This window comes from Asterias rubens, chromosome 14, assembly GCF_902459465.1.
Source record: "Asterias rubens chromosome 14, eAstRub1.3, whole genome shotgun sequence".
Taxonomy (NCBI): domain Eukaryota; kingdom Metazoa; phylum Echinodermata; class Asteroidea; order Forcipulatida; family Asteriidae; genus Asterias; species Asterias rubens.
Genome location: NC_047075.1, coordinates 3,133,274 through 3,151,956, shown reverse-complemented (window position 1 = coordinate 3,151,956; position 18,683 = coordinate 3,133,274). Strand labels below are relative to the sequence as shown.

The window sequence follows — 18,683 nt, the reverse complement described above, 5'->3', positions numbered from 1 at the left end:
TCAATATCGCCAGTGCAGAACTTCGACATATTTTCGGAAATAATTTCTTCCATGGATACATTTGTTAGCTGTAAACTCATTGAAAATATAGTGAGGGACACTATGAATATATGAACGGAATTTCAACTTCTCAAATCAGGTAAAAAATTGTAGTCAAATTTGTGTTCGCATTGTAAAGAACCTTTATACCCAGGACGTCAGTGCAGTGGCACTCTAATCATATTTGAGTTTGTTTTTTTAGTTTTTTTTATCAGGTTTATTTTTTAATTTCTTTGGGGTGTTTTAGTTTTTTTTTTAATAAGTTTCAAAGATCCATTCTTTTGTATTTAATCTGTTCTTTGTTATTTTTGTTAGTATTTTCTCTGTAATAGCGCCCTGAGCACTTTTGTGGATTTGTGCGCTCTATAAGACCTCGTTATTATTTTTATTATTATTATCGCGCCCAACAGAAACTCTGCTCATTTTTCTTGTTAACTTTACCACTTTTCACCAATCCAGTGCTTTCTTAATATTTTTTATTTTCAAATTTTCATCCACAGATTTCACGTTTTTCTTTTTCACTTCTCCAGAGAAACGGCACCCTCTGAAGTGCCATAATTTCCGAGAAAGAAGTAATTTTCCACTAATTTGATTTAGAGACCTCAGATTTAGAACTTGAGGTCTCGAAATCAACCATCTAAACGCACACACCTTCGTGTGACAAGGTTTTTTTTTCTTTCATTCATATCTCGCAAGTTCGATGACCGATTGAGCTCAAATTTTCACAGATTCGTTATTTTATGCATATGTTGAGATACACCAACTGTGAAGGCTAGTCTTTGACAATAACCAATAGTGTCCACTGCCTTAAGGGAGAATGCCGACTGGCTCATTAATGTCTCAATAACAAACATTACACAACGTACCCATGGCTCGGTACACCGTACCGATGTTCCCGTAAGCTATGCCCAGTCCGCGATGGTTTCAAGTTTGACTGTGGACTTCCAAGCATTCCACAAGGAGCAAGATGGCCGCCTCATTGTCCTTCAGAGCTGATGATGAAGAGAAGAACAGACACAAATCAAAAATGATTTTGATTTTCAAATAATTATTGACTTCTTTAAAGTAATTATCTCTGGGGGTGCTATCTGATAGTGGCTTCCTTTATATGGCACAATAGGAAAAATATAGCACAACTACATCCCATATCCAAAGAGGTCCAAGGCCGAGGTCTTGTTGGATGTGAGATGCAGACGCACTATATTTTTTCGTTAGCCCTATATAGGACTCTTCCTCTGTACTCAGATACAGAGTCCTAACTATCGAGGCCTGTTTCTGGGGCGGAACATTTTCAAAGCTTCATAACTCAAATCTTACCTGCAACAAGCCACTAATTTCAACAGATTCACATTCCATGGCGGCATACATCCGTCATTTTCGTGAAAGAATGCAGCTCCCAACGTTAAAAAAATCCTGTTTTTATCGTTTTCTCACAGTGTTGTCTGTTGCCGTGCATCTGCGTATACATTCGCATGCAAGACGCATGAATTCTTGGTCACCATACTCTTGACTGCACAGCATTCACACACAAATGCAAGGCAAGATTTGCGCATCTTGCGTAAACACGGCAGACTGTGAGAGTACGAACAAAAATGAGTTCCTTAACGTTGGGAGCTGCATTATTTCATGAAAATGACGGATTTTTGAAAAATATATGACGATCAAAACCCACCGCAGAAAAATATATGCTGCCATGGAGTGTGAATCTGTTGAAATTAGTGCTTTCTTGCAGGTAAAATTTGAGTTATGAAGCTTTGAAAATTTTCCGCCCCAGAAATGTACCCTGATATCCAGGATGTCACTGTAGTATTACGAAAGTGTAAGGCCGCCAGGGCTAATTTTTCCGTATTCCATGAGCGTGTGTGTGATAACTTACAATACTTAAAATTCAAACCTGTGTATATCTTGCCGAGGCAGTTTAAGGCACGCGACTTCATCGCCAAGTACCCGATCCTGTCGGACAGCTCCAGGTGTATGGTGTGGTAGACCAAGGCCATGTCGTAGTCCGGTGGGCTCATGGAGTAATGAGTGAAGCCAATGTTGAAGCAGGAAACCACTACAGCTACCTGGTCACCTAGGGAAGAAGAACAGGTATAATGTAAGAGGGTCATTCACAGTTATCAACATTTCCAATCCTGTCAGTGTCAGAAAGCTCTAGCTGTACTGCATGGTAGACCAAGGCCATGGCGGAGTCCGGTGGGCTCATGGAGTAATGAGTGAAGCCAATGTTGAAGCAGGAAACCACTAGAGCTGCCTGGTCACCTAGGGAAGAAGAACAGGTATAATGTAAGAGGGTCGTTCACGTTATCAACATTTCCATCCTGTCCAAGAGCTCCAAGTGTACTTCGTGGTAGACCATGGCTGAGTTGTAGTCCGGTGGGCTCATGGAGTAATGAGTGAAGCCAATGTTGAAGCAGGATACAACTAAAGCTGCCTGGTCACCTAGGGAAGAAGAACAAGTATGATGTAAGAGGGTCCTTCACAGTTATCAACATTTCCAATCCTGTCCAAGAGCTCCAAGTGTACTTCGTGGTAGACCAAGGCTGAGTTGTAGTCCGGTGGGCTCATGGAGTAATGCGAGAGGTCCCGGGTTCAGTTCCCGGACAAGCCCCCAATTCTGTTACGTGCGCCTAATTCATTACAATGTCAAAAAGGAACTAAGGCACGACAGAGACATTTGACAAGGAAGAGTGAAACCTAAACCAGCGATTATATTCACGATGATAATTTATTTTACTCAAACAACAATATTTAAAGCAATAGAACCATTAATAATGTACATGGCAGATTTAATACAATTCAAATGAGAGACCCTAAGATTATAGCTACCGGAAGTTTGATGACTGGGTTTGATGTGCTGGTTACACGGTGCATCTTCTAAATTGACGTCTGGCACTAGATTGGTACATCTGGGGAGAGCCTCAAACCTGGCATGGGTTTAGGCCATCTAGGAAGAGCCTCAAAACCGGGCGTGGGTTTTAGGCCATCTAGGAAGAGCCTCAAAACCGGGCGTGGGTTTTAGGCCATCCGAGCGCAAGAACCGGGTGGTTCAAGCCATCAACTTGAAGGAGAAAGAGCACAGTTTTGACTGACTGTCTCTGTGCAAGAACCGGTTGGTTCAAGCCATCAACTTGAAGGAGAAAGAGCACAGTTGTGACTGACTGTCTCTATAACTGGAATATGGCTGAAACACCAATACTGGACAATGGTGTGGCCGACGGTTGGAGTGGTGACACTCATCACTCCGCCACCACTGAGTCAGCCAGGGGCTCTGCCCAACTCATACATTGATGGGTGTCACCACTCCAACCGTCGGCCACACCATTGTTCAGTATTGGTGTTTCAGCCATATTCCAGTTATAGAGGCAGTCAGTCACAACTGTGCTCTTTCTCCTTCAAGTTGATGGCTTGAACCACCCGGTTCTTGCACAGAGACAGTCAGTCAAAGCTGTGCTCTTTCTCCTTCAATTTGATGGCTTGAACCACCCGGTTCTTGCGCTCCGATGGCCTAAAACCCACGCCCGGTTTTGAGGCTCTTCCTAGATGGCCTAAAACCCACGCCCGGTTTTGAGGCTCTTCCTAGATGGCCTAAACCCATGCCAGGTTTGAGGCTCTCCCCAGATGTACCAATCTAGTGCCAGACGTCAATTTAGAAGATGCACCGTGTAACCAGCACATCAAACCCAGTCATCAAACTTCCGGTAGCTATAATCTTAGGGTCTCTCATTTGAATTGTATTAAATCTGCCATGTACATTATTAATGGTTCTATTGCTTTAAATATTGTTGTTTGAGTAAAATAAACTATCATCGTGAATATAATCGCTGGTTTAGGTTTCACTCTTCCTTGTCAAATGTCTCTGTCGTGCCTAACGAAGAAGAACAGGTATAATGTAAGAGGGTCGTTCACGTTATCAACATTTCCATCCTGTCCAAGAGCTCCAAGTGTACTGTGTGGTAGACCAAGGCCATGTTGTAGTCCGGTGGGGTCATGGAGTAAAGTGTGAAGCCACTGTTGAAGCAGGAAACCACTAGAGCTGCCTGGTCACCTAGGGAAGAAGAACAAGTATGATGTAAGAGGGTCGTTCACAGTTATCAACATTTCCAATCCTGTCCAAGAGCTCCAAGTGTACTTCGTGGTAGACCATGGCTGAGTTGTAGTCCGGTGGGCTCATGGAGTAATGAGTGAAGCCAATGTTGAAGCAGGATACAACTAGAGCTGCCTGGTCACCTAGGGAAGAAGAACAGGTATGATGTAAGGCGGTCGTTCACGTTATCAACATTTCCATCCTGTCCAAGAGCTCCAAGTGTACTGTGTGGTAGACCAAGGCCATGTCGTAGTCCGGTGGGCTCATGGAGTAATGAGTGAAGCCAATGTTGAAGCAGGGTACAACTAAAGCTGCCTGGTCACCTAGGGAACGAGAGTAGGTATAATGTAAGAGGGTCGTTCACAGTTATCAACATTTCCAATCCTGTCCAAGAGCTCCAAGTGTACTGCGTGGTAGACCAAGGCCATTTTGTAGTCCGGTGGGTTCATGGAGTAATGAGTGAAGCCGATGTTGAAGCAGAATACAACTAAAGCTGCCTGGTCACCTAGGGAAGGAGAGCAGGTAAGAAGGAGAGAGCCCAATTTCATAGCGCTGCTTAACTGTAAGCAAATTTGCGTGCTTACTGTAGCAGAAAAATTTGCTTAAGCCATAGCGTATTTCACAGGTTAGCAGAAAAATTTGACGGCCATTGCGTGTTTACCATGGATTTGCATTGTGACGTCATTTATTTTCGTGCGGTAAGCACTGGAAGTTTAGCATGCCTTTTCTTGTGCTTACGGTTAGCAGCGCTATGAAATAGAAATTGCACAGTAAGCACAAAATCGACTGTTAAGCAGCGCTATGAAATTGGGCCCACGTATGAACGAGAGAGCATACTGATCGTAACGTTAAAAACTTGCCTCTTTGATTTGCAAACACAAACTGCTTTTTCTGATGGGTAAGGGCATCAGCGAACCGTCCCTCCGACCGAAAAATGGTTCCCAAGTCCCCATGGCGATCTGCCACGGCAACATGATCTTCAAGTCGCTCAGCGATAGCGATGGCTTCTCTCAAGTACTCTTTAGCTGTTCCGAAGTCTGCTGAAGCCCTGGAATGCAATGCAACAATCATAAATTTAGGCTGTTTTTGTCCCATTGGTTGCAAAATGTCATATGACGACGTTTACCAGGGCCAAATTTAAGAGAGCTGCTAAAAGCCATTGGACACTTTCGGAACAGAAAAAAACATTAAAAGTTCACGGATTTACAAATAACTTACAGGGTTTACAGAAGGTAATGGTGAAAGACTTCTCTTGAATTATTATTCCATGAAATGCTTTACTTTTTGAGAAAGCATTAAAACAAAATCAATTCTCGATATTGAGAATTACGGATTTATTTTAAACACATGTCATGACACGGCGAAACGTGCGGAAACAAGTGTGGCTTTTCCGGTTATTTTCTCCCGACTCCGATGACCAATTGAGCCCAAATTTCACAGATTTGTTATTTTATATATAAGTTGTGATACACGAAGTGTGGGCTTGGAAAATACTGTTTACAGAAAGTGTCCAATGGCTTTAAGCAGAAAATTGTTGCTTTTAGCAATTCAGAGCAAGATACCAGGTACAGATAGTACACATTACAAAATATCTTGGGCCCTGGTAAACTTATTCTGGTAAGCAATATTGTTTTGTGTTAGCTACTTTTTGTGTTTTAAAAGCAGCTCCATGAAATTGGTCATCTGAATTAAAATTTTGAAACATAAAAAAAAGACAACCAGGTAAGATCGGTGGCTTCGACAAACTTACCTACAAGCATTTCCAAATGACTGTAACATTAGCCCCTTATTCTTGTCGCTCATATTCCGTTTCAACAGCGGCTGGAAAACCTTGGCAATAGCCTCCTTCAGATGTCCACTCCCAAGAATCCAATCCCCGTGATGGATGGTTGCCGTGGTGTTCTTGTCCACGTCGCCCATCTCGACGGCCAACGTCTCAGCCTCGTCAAGATACGTCTTGGCCTCCTTCAAGTTGCCAAGGAAACAGTGAGCATTCCCCAAGTCCAACGCCGCCTGAAAGTGCATCTCCCCCAATGATGAATCAGAGGGCCCAGCACGGATCCCTGGGGAACCCTCCTTTGGTGTTGGCAGGTTGCTAGCGCCCAATGGTATAGACTTTACTGCTTTATACTCATGTTGAGCAGCCTCTAGGCCTTTGCTAAGTGGCCCAATGGACATGTGAACTTGGTACTTCAAGTGATAACACTTCACTTGCTGTCAAAAAGAGAAGATAAAAGCAAAATGTTAAAGGGGGGGTACAGAACTGGGACCAACTAAGTGCGGAAAACTGCACTTACAGCCAATGCAATTATTGATAAAACATTGTGAGAAACGGCTCCCTCTACTCTTAAGTAACGCTGTGTTTAAGAAAGAGGTAATTTCTCAGTCAAATAAAAAGACTTCACATGCATCTGAAAGCACACACTGGGTGGTCTTTCTTTCATTATTTTCATGAAACTTCGATGACCAATTGAGCCAAAATTTTTGCAGGGCCAAAAATTTTGCAGGTTTACTTTATGCATTTGTTGGGATACACCAAGTGAGAACACTGGTTTTCGACAATTACCAAACACCTCCAGTGCCTTTAAACTTACCTGCTCAGTAGATATTCCTGGGAAGCTAAGCGTATCTTCAAGTAACGTGGCGGCAGCAGGCAGATTGGTCAGCAGTAGAACTTGGGCCTCGGAAATCCTCTCATCTGTAAAAGACGACAGGCATTTAACATTTAGTTTTTGCCAATATGGTATAATGGCCCAACGTTCGACCCTAGCAGAGTCTTTCTCTCACAGACTGAATTACAACACAACACACACAAACTTGGGTTGCGATTTGGCAATCGTTAACAATCTGCTTCTGTCATTGGCCAGTGATTAAACAATGGCAAACTCAACCGAATCAGATATTGTTACGACTGCAAAAACACACCCTTGTAGCACCCCTTGTAACAGAAGCAACAAAGTGAAAATAAGCGTGAGAGAGAGGTTAGGCAGAAAGCACACAGAAAAAGCAAGAGTTTTGCCCTGAACTCTGAAGAAATTGGAAACCCAATTTTAGGTCTTAAAGGCAGTGGACACTATTGGTAATTACTCAAAATAATTATCAGCATAAAACCTCACTTGGTAACAAGTAATGGGGAGAGGTTGATAGTATAAAACATTGTGAGAAACGGCTCACACTGAAGTGATGTAGTTTTCGAGAAAGAAGTAATTTTCCACAAATTTGATTTCAAGACCTCAAATTTAGAATTTGAGGTCTCAAAATCAAGCATCTGAAAGCACACAACTTCGTGTAACAATGGTGTTTTTTACTTCATTCATATCTCACAACTTCGAAGACCAATTGAGCTCAAATTTTCACAGGTTTGTTATTTTATGCATATGTTTAGATACACCAAGTGAGAAGACTGGTCTTTGACAATAACCAATAGTGTCCACTGTCTTTAACTATCTTTTGCAAACAATAAAAATCTACGACTATCTCTTACCGATGGTGAACGGTCTGTATTTCTCTGCCTGGTACTCTGCTAGCAGCTTTTCATGCTGGGCGTCAAAGCCCTGCAGTATCTCCTGAATCTCTCGTCTATGATAGACTTAATTTATCAATGTAATTGTACGACATCTTGGTATCGGACAAGTCTGGAACACCTGGGGAGTATTGTAGTATGTTGAGCATGAATATGGACCAACGTGAACAAGAGAACCAGAGTGGCTGGTATCCTGGTCACTGGTAACATGGAATGATGATTATCTGTGTGGATAATGAAGAGAAATGAAAAATATTTCAGTTGAACTGAACCCAATTTCATAAAGCCTGTAAGCAAAACAACTGTGGCTCTTTTATCAAACATGCACTTTCACTGTGTAACCCATGGCAAAATATTTACAAAAGAGCCCAGGGGTTGATTTCACAAAGAGTTAGGAGATATACAAATTGCATGGAGTGTCCTAAGTTAGGACGAGTAACTGGTCCTACATGTAACTCGAGATAAGACTAGTCCTAACTCTTTGTGAAATCCACCCCTGGTAAATAAAACAGCCTTACTTTAGGGACGTCCTGAAGGCACAGAGTAATTGAAAATATGAGTTTTATAAATGATGGTTGAGTTTTGCAACTGATTACGACAAGCCCACTGGACACTTTTTTGCCAGGAGGGTAGTGGCGATAACGTAACCCTCCTCCTCTTCACTGTCGGGAGAAGGGTTAAGTCTAAGCAACTATGCCAGGGGCCGGTGCTAGGTTTTGTGAAGACAGCAAATTAGTGTGGGTCCAGGGGTAACTAATAAGAATTGCCCTTAATAAAGGGCCCCAGTGGCTTTTGGCAAACCAAGTTAGTTCAAAAAGTAAATGGAAGCCACACAGTTTTGAAGCATATTGAATGAATAATGCGGATGGGTGGCGTTTTTTACTAGCAATTTTTTTTCCACTTGTAAATAGAGGATGTCGTGTTCCTGGGCGCGCACTTTGCACCTGTCACAGTACGACTATACTCTACTACAAGAGGAATGTATTTCACCATATAGATAGATAGATAGGATCAAAATATTCTATGGACAACTTTTACAACTTGACAAGATTAGAGTATGATTCACACAACAAACGTTCTTCGAAATTGTATTATTTTCCCAAGCTCACGATCCGTTATTTTGTAGAACAAAATTTGTGATTTACGCAAAAAGTATAGTTCACAAAGTAAAAGGAAAACCACACATTGTCAAAGGAGTATCATTATAATATTTACTCCTAATTCGTTTTGCTATTGTCTCCACACACCCATAGTTCTAGTAGAACTATGATGTGGTTAGTTCCACCATCTCCGCTATCGTGGAACGAGCGTCAAGAATGACGAGTACTCCTTCTGTCAAAATGTTGACATTCTCTGTCGTGCTAGTTCGACCGAGAATGTCAAAACTTCGAAAAAAGGAGTACAGCGCCCCAGTTACTGGGGCTAGAGTAGGACAAGGAGTACATAATATTCTACCCTTTTTAAAGATTATTTTAAACATTTTTCCAACAAGCAACATGTTAATTTATGGAAGTGTCGTGGCCGAGCGGTTAAGAGCACCGAATTCAAACTCTGGTGTTTCTGATCAACAGAGTGTGGGTTCGAATCCCCAGCCGTGACACTGTGTCCTTGAGCAAGACACTTAACCATTGCTTCGTCCTTCGGATGGGACGTAAAGCCTTTGGTCCCATGTGTTGTGTAACGCATGTAAAAGAACCCAGTGCACTTATCGAAAAGAGAAGGGGTTCGCCCTAGCCCAGGTTGGACTCCTCGGGTAATCTTCCGGTCGTCGCCACCAATTTATCCGCCGTTAATTAACTCCAAAACCACTGAATTTTTTTCTTACCTTAGAAGAAGGGTTAACGCATATATACATCCAGAAAAAAAAGAGAGAAAAAAAACGTAACAGTTTGTAAACAAAGGTCAAAATTGGGCCGTTTTCGACTCCCAGTGGAACGAGCATCATGAATGATGAGTAGAAGTAGACCCAGTAACTGGGCGCAGTACTCCTTCTTTCGAAATTTTGAAATTCTCTGTCGTACCAGCTATTCAACCGAGGATGTCAAAGTTTCGAAAAAAGAAGTACACTCCACTCCACCGCCCCAGGTATACTGGGTCTAGAGTAGGACTAGGTATACTGGGTCTAGAGTAGGACTAGGATAGGACTGGAGAACATAATATTCTACCCTTTTTAAGATTATTTTAAACATCTTTCCAACAAGCAACATATTGCACAATTCGTTCGATTAAAATAACGGATTCCAGTTTTGAATCGAGCAAAATGCGAAATCTTTTTACCTCCCTGTACTGTATGTGTTCTATTTCCCGAATACGCGGCTGGTTTTTCCGGGATAGAATACGCGGCTGGCTATTTCGGGCCCAATACTGTGCTAGCTTCCGTTCGGTTTCCCCACCAGATATAAATATACGCCCAGTCTGGTACCTGGACTTATATGCATGTTTGTTGCGTGCTACAGAGTTTGTGAAGGTGGTGCCTTAAAGAGAAAGTTCTTTCTTTGGAAATCCTGAAAAGCAAAACGTGTGCTGGAAAAGTTTCCGTATGGCGCCACCACTTTTTCATTCGAAATAAAATAATATAGTATCTAATTTACCTGATTGATATATCCCTTTTTGTAAAAATGAGTGAAAAAGTGGTGGCGCCATACGGAAACTTTTCCCTGCAGGGGTCTTGGTAGTACAACACAGTACAGTACACTTCACAATCAATCAGATGGAACTGACTTTCACTTCCATAGTGTTCAGTGTTTGTTGTTGTAATTAAATTAATGATAATGATATCGAAGTCTTATATAGCGCACGTACCTACCAAACAAGGTACTCAAGGCGCTGAGTATATATCCTCTGCTTACCAGTTTTCACGCTATTATGCCTTTTTCTTTGAATTGGAAAAAAAATAATGATGCCATATATCAACCGATGCCCTAATTATCTTCATTTGTTAATATTAAGTATGCAAACATGTATAAAAACTTGATGAACATTGAAATGTTCACACTACACACCGATCTTCGATGACTTCAACTGGCCCCATTTGTTTTGAGTTTTTCCAGTTTTCACGGCAAACGAGAAAGTATGGTTTCCCGGTGAAGCCATACATGGAAGAAACATCTGCAGTGACTACAAGTGTTCTTTGAGACTCTGTGTATGACTGTATAGCCAGCAGTTGCCTTCATTTTATTCAAAATATTTTTTTATAATAAATTTTTAAAATTACCATGGAAACTTGCACAAAATAAAAAAATATAAAAAATATAAAAAGTGTGAATAATTACTGGCTTCCAAATCTGATTTTTTTTTTCTTTTTTTCTTTTTTTTTTCTTAATATTTATAATAAAGCGTATAAATAAACAGTGATACAGGGCTGTATGCTTCGTTTTTGAAAGGGCAAGGGCACCAAGGCATTTTCTCTTTGGCAAAGGGCACCCTATGAGGAAATTGTTAATTTCTACTGGAGCATTTCAAGGGCACCAAGGCAATGACCAGGGGACACGGAGGCAATCGCCTTCGTTGCCTCCGTGAAGTATCAGGCCTGGTGATAGTTGAATCAACAAGCTGATGTTTAAATTTTAACATTAATAATAGTATTGATATGAGGGTTACAAAATAAAAATCTCCAAAAATATTAGAAATGATATAAAGGCACATGCCTTCTTTAAGCCTCGGTATTTTTTTTCCAGAATGCTCAGCAAAATATTCGGATAACTTTCCGTATGGCGCCACCACTTATTCACACATTTTTTACAAAAAGGGATATCTCATTGAGGTAAATTAGATACTATATTATTTCATATCGAATGAAAAAGTGGTGGCGCCATACGAAAACTTTTCCGGTCCTGTTTTCGAGGTGTCCCTAAAATCGTGGCAAATATTTTACCTCTCTGTGCGCGATGTAAACAGTCCGTAGATAGATATTGTGTGGTTTTATTTGCCAAGCAAAGAGTCTCCTCTCCCTTGACCAAAACTTAGGAACATGTAAGGCTCCACTGGTTATTTGCTCTCGTAAATGCTAAAAGTTTGGTATTTTAGGCATTTCTACAAGGTACAAAAATATGTCATAATGTTGAGGCCATATACAAATATTTGCCCACCGAAAACGTTTCATCAAACACTATTTCAATTCACAATTCACGATGATCAAATCATGTGACTGAATATTTGGATAACTTTCCGTATGGCGCCACCACTTTTTCACTCATTTTTACAAAAAGGGATATATCAATCAGGTAAATCAGATACTATATTATTTCATTTCGAATGAAAAAGTGGTGGCGCCATACGGAAACTTTTCCTTACAAGGTAAGGTGCTACGGCGCATAAAGCAGCTAGCCACAACCAGGCCGCGGGGCGAACCCTAGCCCTGGTAGTAGGACGTCAGTCAGTGCCACTGCAATGACGTCCTGGGTATAAAGGTTCTTTACAAACAATGCGAACACAAGTTTGACTACAATTTTCTTTATTTTTTACCTGATTTGAGAAGCATATTTGTTTTCTTGGGACGGTTAGCATGCGCAAATTTATGGTAAAAATTGGCCTCATTTGTCCTAGGAAAAAAAAACCGCTTCCGACTTATGAAGTCTTAGCACAAGACGTCAATGCTCGGTATCGCATAGTTCTGCGCTTTGTGTAAATTGCTCACCGACTATTATCCATCTGCTTAGTGTTTGGTTAACGCAGGTTGACAGCGATTTGGCTGCAAATAGTAGGCCGCCAGGTGATCCGTGCAAGAAAGTGTTTACACGGAAGTTAGTGCACGACGTGGGATCGGAACACGCTAATTTCAATTTTCTTTTCACAAAATATTAATACCAAAGGAGGAAATTCAACATTTTTAAATAATTCGATCTTTGGGTTCCAACTACAAGGAACATGTGAGTGTAAGTTCAGACTCCCGAGTTAGGTAGAAATATTTTTAACAGATTTTTGAAAATTGTTCGCAATGGTACGGACCTTTATTTATACCCTACTAGACTTCGTCGCGTTGCCTGCAACGGAGGAGTCCAACCTGGGCGAACCCCTTCTCTTTTCGATAAGTGCACTGGGTTCTTTTACATGCGTTACACAACACATGGGACCAACGGCTTTACGTCCCATCCGAAGGACGAAGCAATGGTTAAGTGTCTTGCTCAAGGACACAGTGTCATGGCTGGGGATTCGAACCCACACTCTGCTGATCAGAAACACCAGAGTTTGAATTCGGTGCTCTAAACCGCTCGGCCACGACACTTCCACAAATTACCATGTTGCTTGTTGGAAAAATGTTTAAAATAATCTTTAAAAGGGTAGAATATTATGTACTCCTAGTCCTACTCTAGCCCCAGTAACTGGGGCGCTGTACTCCTTTTTTCGAAGTTTTGACATTCTCGGTCGAACTAGCACGACAGAGAATGTCAACATTTTGACAGAAGGAGTACTCGTCATTCTTGACGCTCGTTCCACGATAGCGGAGATGGTGGAACTAACCACATCATAGTTCTACTAGAACTATGGGTGTGTGGAGACAATAGCAAAACGAATTAGGAGTAAATATTATAATGATACTCCTTTGACAATGTGTGGTTTTCCTTTTACTTTGTGAACTATATATACTTTTTGCGTAAATCACAAATTTTGTTCTACAAAATGACGGACCGTGAGCTTGGGAAAAACCATACAATTTCAAAGAATGTTTGTTGTGTGAATCATATTCTTATCTTGTCAAGTTGTAAAAGTTGTCCATAGAATATTTTGATCCTAATCTATCTATCTATATGGTGAAATACATTCCTCTTGTAGTAGAGTATAGTCGTACTGTGAAAGGTGCAAAGTGCGCGCCCAGGAATACGGCATCCTCTATTTACAAGTGAAAAAAAAATTGCAAGTGGAAAAAAAATTGCAAGTAAAAAACGCCACCCATCCGCATTATTCATTCAATATGCTTCAAAACTGTGTGGCTTCCATTTACTTTTTGAACTAACTTGGTCTGCCAAAAGCCATTGGGGCCCTTTGTTAAGGGCAACTCTTACAAGTTACCCCTGGACCCACACTAATTTGCTGTCTTCACAAAACCTAGCACCGGCCCCTGGCATAGTTGCTTAGACTTAACCCTCCTCCTGACTGCGAAGAGGAGGAGGGTTATGTTATCGCCACTACCCTCCTGGCAAAAAAGTGTCCAGTGGGCTTGTCGTAATCAGTTGCAAAACTCAACCATCATGTATAAAACTCATATTTTCAATTACTCTGTGCCTTCAGGACGTCCCTAAAGTAAGGCTGTTTTATTTACCAGGGGTGGATTTCACAAAGAGTTAGGACTAGTCTTATCTCGAGTTAGGACCAGTTACTCGTCCTAACTTAGGACACTCCATGCAATTTGTATCTCCTAACTCTTTGTGAAATCGACCCCTGGGCTCTTTTGTAAATATTTTGCCATGGGTTACACAGTGAAAGTGCATGTTTGATAAAAGAGCCACAATTGTTTTGCTTACAGGCTTTATGAAATTGGGTTCAGTTCAACTGAAATATTTTTCATTTCTCTTCATTAAACCCACACAGATAATCATCATTCCATGTTACCAGTGACCAGGATACCAGCCACTCTGGTTTTCTTGTTCACGTTGGTCCATATTCATGCTCGACATACTACAATACTCCCGGGTGTTCCAGACTTGTCCGATACCAAGATGTCGTACAAATACATTGATAAGTTAAGTCTATCGAACGACCATAGACGAGAGATTCAGGAGATACTGCAGGGCTTTGACGCCCAGAATGAAAAGCTGCTAGCAGAGTACCAGGCAGAGAAATACAGACCGTTCACCATCGGTAAGAGATAGTCGTAGATTTTTATTGTTGGCAAAAGATAGTTAAAGACAGTGGACACTATTGGTTATTGTCAAAGACCAGTCTTCTCACTTGGTGTATCTAAACATATGCATACAATAACAAACCTGTGAAAATTTGAGCTCAATTGGTCTTCGAAGTTGTGAGATATGAATGAAGTAAAAAACACCCTTGTTACACGAAGTTGTATGCTTTCAGATGCTTGATTTCGAGACCTCAAATTCTAAATTTGAGGTCTTGAAATCAAATTTGTGGAAAATTACTTCTTTCTCGAAAACTACATCACTTCAGTGTGAGCCGTTTCTCACAATGTTTTATACTATCAACCTCTCCCCATTACTTGTTACCAAGTGAGGTTTTATGCTGATAATTATTTTGAGTAATTACCAATAGTGTCCACTGCCTTTATAAGACCTAAAATCGGGTTTCCAATTTCTTCAGAGTTCAGGGCAAAACTCTTGCTTTTTCTGTGTGCTTTCTGCCTAACCTCTCCCTCACACTTACTTTCACTTTGTTGCTTCTGTTACAAAGGGGGGCTACAAGGGTGTGTTTTTGCAGTCGTAACAATAGCTGATTCGGTTGAGTTTGCCATTGTTTAATCACTGGCCAATGACAGAAGCAGATTGTTAACGATTGCCAAATCGCAACCCAAGTTTGTGTGTGTTGTGTTGTAATTCAGTCTGTGAGAGTAAGACTCTGCTAGGGTCGAAACGTCGGGCCATTATACCATATTGACAAATCCTAAATGTTAAATGCCTGTCGTCTTTTACAGATGAGAGGATTTCCGAGGCCCAAGTTCTACTGCTGACCAATCTGCCTGCTACGGCCACGTTACTTGAAGATACGCTTAGCTTCCCAGAAATATCTACTGAGCAGGTAAGTTTAAAGGCACTGGAGGTGTTTGGTAATTGTTGAAAACCAGTGTTCTCACTTGGTGTATCCCAACAAATGCATAAAGTAAACCTGCAAAATTTTTGGCTCAATTGGTCATCGAAGTTTCATGATAATAATGAAAGAAAAAACACCCTTTTTGAAAAAATTACATTCAGTGTGTGCATTCAGATGCATATGAAGTATTTTTATTTGACTGAGAAATTACCTCTTTCTTAAACACAACTTAAAGGCAGTGGACACTATTGGTAATTGTCAAAGACTAGCCTTCACAGTTGGTGTATCTCAACATATATGTATAAAATAACAAACCTGTGAAAATTTGAGCTCAATCGGTCATCGAACTTGTAAGATAATAATGAACGAAAAAAACACCCTTGTCACACGAAGTTGTGTACGTTTAGATGGTCGATTTCGAGACCTCAAGTTCTAAATCTGAGGTCTCGAAATCAAATTCATGAAAAATTACTTCTTTCTCAAAATCTATGGCACTTCAGAGGGAGCCGTTTCTCACTATGTTTTATACCATCAATCTCTCCCCATTACTTGTCACCAAGAAAGGTTTAATGCTAATCATTATTTTGAGTAATTACCAATAGTGTACACTGCCTTTAAGAGTAGAGGGAGACGTTTCTCACAAAGTTTTATCAATAATTGCATTGGCTGTAAGTGCAGTTTTCCGCACTTAGTTGGTCCCAGTTCTGTACCCCCCCTTTAACATTTTGCTTTTATCTTCTCTTTTTGACAGCAAGTGAAGTGTTATCACTTGAAGTACCAAGTTTACATGTCCATTGGGCCACTTAGCAAAGGCCTGGAGGCTGCTCAACAAGAATATAAAGCAGCAAAGTCTACACCATTGGGTGCTAGCAACCTGCCAACACCAAAGGAGGGTTCCCCAGGGATCCATGCTGGGCACTCTGATTCATCATTGAGGGAGATGCACTTTCAGGCGGCGTTGGACATGGGGAATGCTCACCGTTTCCTCGGCAACTTGCAGGATGCCAAGACGTATCTTGACGAGGCTGAGATGTTGGCCGTCGAGATGGGCGACGTGGACAAGATCACCACGACAACCATCCATCACGGGGATTGGATTCTTGGGAGTGGACATCTGAAGGAGGCTATTGCCAAGGTTTTCCAGCCGCTGTTGAAACGGAATATGAGCGACAAGAATAAGGGGCTAATGTTACAGTCATTTGGAAATGCTTGTAGGTAAGTTTGTCGAAGCCACCGATCTTACCTGGTTGTCTTTTTTTTATGTTTCAAAATTTTAATTCAGATGACCAATTTCATGGAGCTGCTTTTAAAACACAAAAAGTAGCTAACACAAAACAATATTGCTTACCAGAATAAGTTTACCAGGGCCCAAGATATTTTGTAATGTGTACTATCTGTACCTGGTATCTTGCTCTGAATTGCTAAAAGCAACAATTTTCTGCTTAAAGCCATTGGACACTTTCTGTAAACAGTATTGTCCAAGGCCCACACTTTGTGTATCACAACTTATATATTAAATAACAATCTGTGAAATTTGGGCTCAATCGGTCATCGGAGTCGGGAGAAAATAACCGGAAAAGCCACACTTGTTTCCGCACGTTTCGCCGTGTCATGACATGTGTTTAAAATAAATCCGTAATTCTCAATATCGAGAATTTATTTTGTTTTAATGCTTTCTCAAAAAGTAAAGCATTTCATGGAATAATAATTCAAGAGAAGTCTTTCACCATTACCTTCTGTAAGCCCTGTAAGTTATTTGTAAATCCGTGAACTTTTAATGTTTTTTTCTGTTCCGAAAGTGTCCAATGGCTTTTAGCAGCTCTCTTAAATTTGGCCCTGGTAAACGTCGTCATATGACATTTTGCAACCAATGGGACAAAAACAGCCTAAATTTATGATTGTTGCATTGCATTCCAGGGCTTCAGCAGACTTCGGAACAGCTAAAGAGTACTTGAGAGAAGCCATCGCTATCGCCGAGCGACTTGAAGATCATGTTGCCGTGGCAGATCGCCATGGGGACTTGGGAACCATTTTTCGGTCGGAGGGGCGGTTCGCTGATGCCCTTATCCATCAGAAAAAGCAGTTTGTGTTTGCAAAAAAAAGAGGCAAGTAATTTCAACGATTCGATCAGTGTGCTCTCTCGTTCATACCTGCTCTCCTTCCCTAGGTGACCAGGCAGTTCTAGTGGTTTCCTGCTTCAACATCGGCTTCACTCATTACTCCATGAGCCCACCGGACTACGACATGGCCTTGGTCTGCCACGCCATACACCTAGAGCTCTCCGACAGGATCGGACATGTTGATAACGATGAACGACCCTCTTACATTATACCTGCTCTCGTTCCCTAGGTGACCAGGCAGCTTTAGTGGTATCCTGCTTCAACATTGGCTTCACTCATTACTCCATGAGCCCACCGGACTACAACTCAGCCTTGGTCTACCACACAGTACTTGGAGCTCTTTGGACAGGATTGGAAATGTTGATAACTGTGAAGGACCCTCTTACATCATACCTGTTCTTCTTTCCTAGGTGACCAGGCAGCTCTAGTGGTTTCCTGCTTCAACATTGGCTTCACTCATTACTCCATGAGCCCACCGGACTACGACATGGCCTTGGTCTACCACGCCATACACCTGGAGCTGTCCGACAGGATCGGATACTTGGCGATGAAGTCGCGTGCCTTAAACTGCCTCGGCAAGATATACACAGGTTTGAATTTTAAGTATTATAAGTAATCACACACACGCTCATGGAAAACGGGAAAATAAAGTGCGTCTGCATCTCACATCCAACAAGGCCTCGGCCTTGGACCTCTTTGGATATGGGACATAGTTGCGCTATATTTGTCCGTATTCCACGAGTGGGCGTTTGATTATGAATTTATCTTCCAGCCTCATTACGTCCATGTGGTTAGGTTATGTTTTGGGTTTTGGTTTTGCATCCGCAAAGTTTAGAATGTTAGTTTTTGCACTGAAAGTGTGACACTCACCATACCCAGAGTGCAATATAAAAACTGGGAGTAGGTTATGGCTTAAGGTCACACTCCGGTTCGAGCATCTGATTGGAGGATTAGCGCGTACTGGAAAATAGCCAAAATTAAACCGTGACTGGGTAAGTTTGAAAACCTACTTAGTCAGTTTCCCTTGTGGCTTATTATTTGAAATTTGAAATAAAAATTGCATCCCCCTTAAAGGGAAGGTACACGTTTGGTAATTACTCAAAACAAATATTAACTTAAAAACTGACTTGGTAACAAGCATCAATTGGAGAGCTGTTGATAGTATAAAACATTGTGGGAAACGACTCCCTCTCAAGTATTGTAGTTTTTG

At 41.3% G+C, this 18,683-nt stretch overlaps 2 protein-coding genes across 2 annotated transcripts; one reads left to right on the top strand and one right to left on the bottom strand.

Annotated features, from left to right (window-relative positions):
- Window positions 1-4,306: 4,306 nt before the first annotated feature.
- Window positions 4,307-7,867, bottom strand: LOC117299561. The gene is made up of 5 exons (XM_033783111.1): window positions 7,611-7,867; window positions 6,721-6,824; window positions 5,877-6,340; window positions 4,987-5,174; window positions 4,307-4,449 (listed from the first exon to the last, which is right to left on the bottom strand). Exons 3-5 carry the CDS (start codon window positions 6,302-6,304, stop codon window positions 4,307-4,309), a joined length of 759 nt encoding a protein of 252 aa, XP_033639002.1. The 5' UTR covers window positions 6,305-6,340; window positions 6,721-6,824; window positions 7,611-7,867.
- Window positions 7,868-12,494: 4,627 nt separating this feature from the next.
- On the top strand, window positions 12,495-17,887 carry LOC117299560. The gene is made up of 6 exons (XM_033783109.1): window positions 12,495-12,523; window positions 14,178-14,447; window positions 15,238-15,341; window positions 16,105-16,568; window positions 17,271-17,458; window positions 17,703-17,887. The coding sequence occupies exons 2-6, from the start codon at window positions 14,192-14,194 to the stop codon at window positions 17,885-17,887; spliced, it is 1,197 nt and encodes a 398-aa protein (XP_033639000.1). The 5' UTR covers window positions 12,495-12,523; window positions 14,178-14,191.
- The last annotated feature ends 796 nt before the right edge of the window (window positions 17,888-18,683 follow it).